This window comes from Colobus angolensis, unplaced genomic scaffold (genome assembly GCF_000951035.1).
Source record: "Colobus angolensis palliatus isolate OR3802 unplaced genomic scaffold, Cang.pa_1.0 Scaffold138, whole genome shotgun sequence".
In the NCBI taxonomy this organism is placed as follows: Eukaryota; Metazoa; Chordata; class Mammalia; order Primates; family Cercopithecidae; genus Colobus; species Colobus angolensis.
Genome location: NW_012114466.1, coordinates 2864968 through 2871976, shown reverse-complemented (window position 1 = coordinate 2871976; position 7009 = coordinate 2864968). Strand labels below are relative to the sequence as shown.

At 55.8% G+C, this 7009-nt stretch overlaps 1 protein-coding gene across 1 annotated transcript in view; it reads left to right on the top strand.

Moving 5' to 3' along the window:
- The window catches only part of ARHGAP8 (Rho GTPase activating protein 8), a 129677-nt gene that overhangs the window by 60241 nt on the left and 62427 nt on the right, over window positions 1–7009 (top strand). The window contains exons 4-5 of the mRNA XM_011934799.1: window positions 58–291; window positions 5464–5551. Of these exons, the coding sequence (XP_011790189.1) occupies window positions 58–291; window positions 5464–5551 (322 nt within the window). The remainder of the gene's footprint in view (window positions 1–57; window positions 292–5463; window positions 5552–7009) is intronic.

The following is a 7009-nucleotide window of genomic DNA, read 5'->3' as shown; positions in this document are numbered from 1 at the left end:
GTCCAACGTCAGTCCTTGCCCCGGCGACCTTGACCCTCCCTCCTGTTTGGGTCCCAGCAGCTCAGGGAGGCACATCTGTGATCTCCGAACACCCCCTGCGGTTCCTCAGTGACCAGGGGTCCCAGCGCAGGCGCTGCTGTGCTCCCCGGAATGGCCTGGAGCTGGACACAAAGCCACTGCCCGCCGCCCCGGCTTCTGCTGCCTCTGCTGTTGCTGGAGACCGGCATCTGCTGCGTCTCTGCCCGGTGGGTGGAGGCCCCCACGGTGTGCTCCTCCGGGGGGCAGCCGACGGTGGGCTGGGGGGCGGGGTGGGCTGTATTTTTCGGAATGGGGCTGGCTCTCTTCCGTCCACAGTTCCCACAAGGTAACTCTAAGTCTTTGGAGTTTCTCAAGTGAAAGGAGTATCTTTGTTATTCATGGGGTGGGGCTCTAAGACCTCCAGGAAGGGAAGGGCTGGAGGCTGAGTTCACTCTGTGGCCTGTGATTCCATCAGTCCCACCGACGAAATGAAGCTTTAGTGGGGGCCCTGGATTTCCAGAGGTTCCGTTGGCCCCTCGGCCATCACCGGTTGGTGATGCTGTGACGATGGGCGCAAAGGGGAGGCCTCCTGACTCCACGGGAGAGAGGTCACAGACGCTCTGTGGCCAGGACGCTGCCAGATCTCACCCTGCGCGTCTCTTCCTGTGGCCGGTCCTGAATTGCGTCGTTTGTGATAAAACTGTAATTGTAAGTATAGTGCCTTCCTGAGCTCTCCAAGTCATTCTAGCAAATTAGCAAACAGGAAGGGATTGTGGGAACCCCTAGATTTGTAGCCAGCTGGCCAGATGCGTGGGTGGCATTCTCGTGTGGGTGCCCTCAACCTGTGAAGGGTAGTCTGAGCCCAGATAAAAGCCATTGCAGATGTAGATGATGGGTGTGGCTGCCAGGGCTCCCACGGTTCTCAGAGAGGTGCTTGTGGGGCTGGGCATGGACCTCCCACTTCCCCTGATCCCTTTGCCCTGGGGCCTAGCAGGGCTGTGTCTCTCTCCAGAGCTGAGTGCACAGCGGGCCCCCAACAAATGCTGGTTGAGCTGATCTTCCATTGGTGCAATTATCTAGCACATCCCCCAAGACTTTTGCACTTGCTCTGATTCCAGAGATGATAATGCTACTCAGTTTTTTTTTTTAATTTTTTATCTTGATGTTATCTTTCTCTTTCAACCCTAAAGGCATTGATTTGACTCCTTATTTCTTCAGTAGCCATATAAATGATTCATCACTTTAGGAGCAAAGTTCTTTCCGCTTTTATCCCACAGGAGGTGGGCACAGGCTCCGGGTCAGCCATGGAACCCTGGCCTCTGCAGTGGCAGACACTTTGTCTGGAAAACACTCTACTTTCAGGGGTAGCCATTGAAGATTTTCTGCCTGAAAACTCCCACTTGGCAAGGGAAGCAAATAAAAGCGTGGCTTACAGTGCAACCCTTTAAAACAGAAGCTTGCTAAACAAATGGGAAGCGTGACCAGAATTCGTAAGGAACTGTGAAATGAAGAGGATGCTGTATTTGGAAGCTGTGAAATTGCTCTAGGATTCCAAACCTCAGAGTAGCTTCCAGGCTCCCGGGAAGAATCAGATGCGTGGCCTAAATAAAAAATAGTCCCCTGGCCAGGCAGCCAGGGCGGGGACATCAAAGTGTTCGCACACTGTGCGTGTGCGTGTGTGTGCATCATGCCAGTGTGCGTGTGGGTACATGCATGCACGCAGGTGTGTACTTTTTTTTTTTTCTTTTTTTCAAGAGACAGGGTCTCACTCTGTTGCCCAGGCTGCAGTGTAGTGGCATGGTCCTAGCTCACTGCAGCCTCAAATTCCTGAGCTCAAGTGAGCCCTCCACCTCAGCCTCCCAAAGTGCTGGGATTACAGGCGTGAGCCACTGCACCCAGCCAAGTGTGGAATCTTGATTCATGACCTTTCATGGCTGAGGGGCGAGAAAGCTCACTGCCATCCCTTCTCATTCCGAGGACACACTCTGAGAACAGTTGTAATGACTTTTTTTTCTTCTTGAGACAGGGTCTTGCCATGTCACCCAGGCTGGAGTGCAGTGGTGCGATCACAGCTCACTGCAGCCTCGACCTCCCAGGCTCAAGTGATCCTCCCACCTCAGCCTCCTGAGTAGCTGGGACTAGAGGCGCATGTCACCACAACTGGCTAATTTAAACAATTCGTAGTTTTTGTTTGTTTGTTTGTTTTTGAGACAGAGTCTCGCTCTGTCGCCCAGGCTGGAGTACAGGGGCGAGATCCTGGCTCACTGCACCCTCTGTCTCCCGGGTTCAAGCGATTCTCCTGCCTCAGCCTCCCAAGTAGCTGGGACTACAGGCGTCCCCCTACCACACCTGGCTATTTTTTTTGTATTTTTAGTAGAGACGGGGTTTCACCATATTGGCCAGGCTGGTGTCAAACTCCTGATCTTGTGATCCACCCGCCTTGGCCTCCCAAAGTGCTGGGATTACATGTGTGAGTGACCGCACCCGGCCAATAAGTTTTTTTTTTGATATATATATATCGTCTATCTATCTATCTATCTATCTGTTTATCTATCTATGTATCATCTATGTTTTGAGACGAAGTTTCACTGTGTCGCCCAGGCTAGAGTGCATTGGTGCAATCTCGGCTCACTGCAACCTCCGCCTCCCGCGTTCAAGAGATTCTCCTGCCTCAGCTTCCTGAGTAGCGGGGACTACCGGCGTGCACCACCATGCCCAGCTAATTTTTTTATATTTAGTAGAGAGACAGGGTTTCACCATGTTAGGCAGGTCTTGAACTCCTGACCTAGGGTGATCCGCCCACCTCGGCCTCCCAAAGTGCTGGAATTACAAGAGAGAGCCACCGCATCTGGCCAAAAAAATTTTTTTAGAGACAAGGAAGGTCTCATTATGTTGCTCAGGCTGGTCTCGAACTCCCGGGCTCAAGTGATCCTCCCACCTTGGCCCCCGAAGTGCTGGGATTGCAGGTGTGAACCCTTGTGCCCTGCCAGTCGCTAGATTTGAAGCCTACCCTAAATCGAGGATAATCTTATCTTGATGCTTAGCTAATTAGATCTGTGGTGACCCTGTTTCCAGTGTCACATTCTGAGGGTCCAGGGGGACTTGTGTTTTCTTTTGGGCTGGGCTGGGGCACTCTTCCCCGACTACACAGGGTTAGAGGCGGACTGAGCGGTCCCATAGCCCCTTCCCTGAGGTCTACACCCTAGTCTGCGCCCTCGAGGTCAGCGCTGCCCAGTGGAATGTTCTGGATGCTGGACACACTCCATCCCTGCCTTGTCCAGGGCAGCCCCCACTGTGCGTGACTGCTGGACACCTGAAATGTGGCGGGTGCCACTGAGGAACTGGACTTTTAAAAATGCAAATGCTCTTGTCCTGGAAGGCGCAGGTGTGGGTCCTCCCACTCCTGTGTGAGGAAAGGAAGAGGGAGCAGAAAGTGCTGGGAGGAGGGGCTGCAGCCTGCTCCAGGCTTCCCATCCCCAGCCCCCACCCTGGGTGCCCCCAGGTCTCCTGGGAGATGGGCCCCTTTGCACAGCCCCCAGCACCTGTGCCGGGCCTGGAACCTTGGCCAACGAACCGTTTACTGCGTTGAGCAGAGCCCTTTGAAGGGACAACCCCAGGGGCCCTCAGAGCCACCAAGGCTGCGTGTGGCCTCTCCCTCGTGTGGCCTCTCCCTGTACATTACCCCTCCTGGGCCCGCACCACTGGGGTTGGAGCCCCTGTCTCTGTGCTCATGGCCAGGGAAGCTGCTCCCATATGCAACAGTAGGTCCACAGACCGGCCCGAGGGCATTGTGGATGGGGGGCAACAGTTTTCCTGCAGAGGTAGGGTTTAGTGGGAAGGGGTGTAGAGTCAGGAAGGAGGCGGCGGAGCATTCCAGGTGGAAGCTCGGGCAGGAGGATGCCCTTGAAGAATTGAAGGAAGGCTGCTGGGCCAGGTCCTCAGGGGCAGAGAGGAGGCCAGTGGGTGCCTCGTGGACCAGAGTGGAGGGGTCTCCATGTTCCCCACTCCTGACGACAGCCCGGTGTGGGTTTGGGCTCCCTCTCCACTGCCTGCACCCCTTTGTGCCGCGTTTTCACCCTTGGCACGTGTTGTGCCACAGGCTGTTCTTACCTGTGCCCTTGTGTGTTTAATTATAATGAAGAAGCTGTGGGTGCTGGGAAGCGGGGCAGCCCATCCGTTGGCCCTGGAATGAGAAAGTGTGGGGAATCCGGGGGGTGGGGGGTGACATCAGACTGCACTTGAGTCACTGTCAGGGCCTTCCTGAGGGTGTCCTGCACGCAGGGGGTCCTCTCTTTTAGGGCCCTGGGTGGAGAGAGGAGGAAGGTCTGAATTATGAGGTCTCCAACCTCCTCTGGCCATTTGTGGGGTGGGGCAAGGCGGCGTCGGGGCTGGGAGAGGAGGGGCAGCTGTGTCTGCAGGCACGGAGGATGGTCTGCAGGGCCCTCTCCTTCAGGAGTCTGTTCTATCTTTTCTTTGGGACAGAGTCTTGTTCTGTCATCCAGGCTGGAGTGCAATGACGCGATCTCGGCGCAGTGCAATCTCTGCCTTCCATGTTCAAGCCATTCTCCTGCCTCAGCCTCCCAGGTAGCTGTGACTGCAGACATGTGCCACCATGCCTGGCTAATTTTTTTGTATTTTTAGTAGAGATGGGGTTTCAGCATGCTAGCCAGGCTGGTCTCAAACTCCTGATCTCAAATGATCTGCCCGCTTCGGCTTCCCAAAATACTGGGATTACAGACATGAGCCACTGCACCCGGCCTGTTCTGTCTTTTTATCTCACTAAGCACCTGGCCCGGAGCCTGGATTCTGGGGACAGAGATAAGCAGACCCAGTCCCAGCTCTCAAGGGGTACCCCTCCCCGCAGCTGTCCGTGTGTGGGGGGCGTCCCTCCCTGCAGCTGTCCATGTTGGGGACACAAATGTGTCAAGAGACACAGGGTAGCCCGGGCTGTGACGGAGGGCGGGACTGAGCATCTGTACTCCTGAGAGGGCTCCTGTATCCCCGACATGAGGTCGTGCCCAAGAGCCACTGTCCCCCAGGCCACGCTGGCCTCCACCATGGCCCAGAGTCCTGGGGTCGGGGGCGGGAGGCGGAGGCAGAAGAGCTACATCCGGCCTTTGAAGTCAGATGTGTCTGGTTTTAAGTCTTTGGTGCAGCCTGCTGGCTGGCTTTGCACTGATGACTTAACCTGCTGGGCCTCAGTTTTCTATCTATAAAGTGGGGGGATTATTTCCAGGGTATGGCTGGTCATGAAGATGAACTTGGGCCACGTGTGTAAAGCCACAGAGGGTGGATGCTCACTCAGCAGGTGTCGCCTTCGAGGAATGCTGCTGCCTGTGCCTCCCAGCTCAGGCTGGGCTGGCCAAGGAGGCTGCTTTTTGCTAAGTGCCCGAGGGTTTTCTAGGAGAAGGTGGCACAGAGGCTCACCTGTGTCTGCTCTTCCAGGGGACGACCGCTTTGGAAGACGCGTTGTCACGTTCAGCTGCTGCCGGATGCCACCCTCCCATGAGCTGGACCACCAGCGGCTGCTGGAGTGAGTGTCCTGCCCCTCTCTTTCTGTCCCTGACTTTCCATGTTGCTTGTACCCATCCCTTCACCCCACCTCCCTCTGAGTCACCTGCTCTGTTCTGGGGCCTCCTTTGTGAACTTGTTGATGTGCAGAGCTCTTGCGTTCATGAGCCTACTGGAGGGCCATGTATGGACACCTCCGGTGCCTGGGCTTCCGTGCACCATTCATTAGCATAGTGGGAGGCAGGTTTGGTTTTCTTTTAGCCACCCGAGCTGTGGGTGCCTCCCTTTGGAGTTAGGGACAGTCCCCTGGTCCTAGGTGTAGACCAACCTTGCAGATGACATGGCTGTCAAGGGCCAGGCCTCCCCCACACACTGTCCCTTTGAAACCTCCCTGGGCCTCTCTCCGGGAACACCTTCAGAGCTGCGTGAGTTTCCTGTGGCTGCCGTAACAAAAGACCACATGCTTGGCAGCTTACAGTGCTCTGAGGGGACCTTCCTTGGTTCTGGAGGGCACCAGTTTTGAAGGTCAAGGCAGCGGCGGGGCTGCACTCCCCCTGGAGGCTGCGGGGGAGCTTCTGGCCTCTTCCAGCTCCAGGGGGCCGCGGATGACTGGTGGCCGCGTCATTCCCATCTCTGCCTCAGTCTTCACGTGGCCTTTTTGCCTCTGTGTCTTCCCATCTCATAAGGTCACCAGCCACTGGACTAGGGCCTCCCTAATCCCATAGCACCTCATCTGAACGAATTGCACCAGCAAAGACCCTATTTCCGAATTAGGTCACACTCTGAGGTTCTGGGTGGAATTTTGGGGGATGCCATTCAAACCCAGGACAGAAGACAAGGACCTGCTGCTGCTGCCGCTGCTGCTGCTGTCGTTGGCTCAGCAGGCATCTATTGAGCACCTACTGTATGTGAGGCATTGGATAGATAGTCACTGGATCAGAGCCCACCTGTGGGCTGAGGAAATCAACACTGTGGTTTGGGATGGGAGAACTGAGGCCAGGAGATGACTCTGAGACACAAGGTAGTGGGACATGGAAGGGGCTGAGCGAGGGGTGCCTGGACCCCATGTACCTTGTATACACCCAGCGCTACCCAGGTGGGCATGGGCTTCACAGCTGGTACAGGGTGGGGGGGCCATAAAAATCCAGGTTGTTGTTGGTTTGCCATAACCAACAAGCGCCAGGAGCATTGAGAAGGGGAGGTCTCAGGCCGTTTCCCAACTGACTCGGTCAAGGAACCTTTTACTGCACTGAGCAGAACCCTCTAAAGGGACAAGCCCAGGGGCCCTCATAGCCACCAAGGCTGCCTACATTACCCCAATCTATCTGTACATTACGCCTCCTGGGCCTGAACCTTCCGTTCCCCCAGCCTTAGCATGCAGCACCGCCAAACATATCTTCCCTTGCATATGTCCCCTCGTGTGCTCACCTCCGTCTTGTGCCATTCCCCTACTGTGGCTGTCCTCTCTCCACCCCCAACC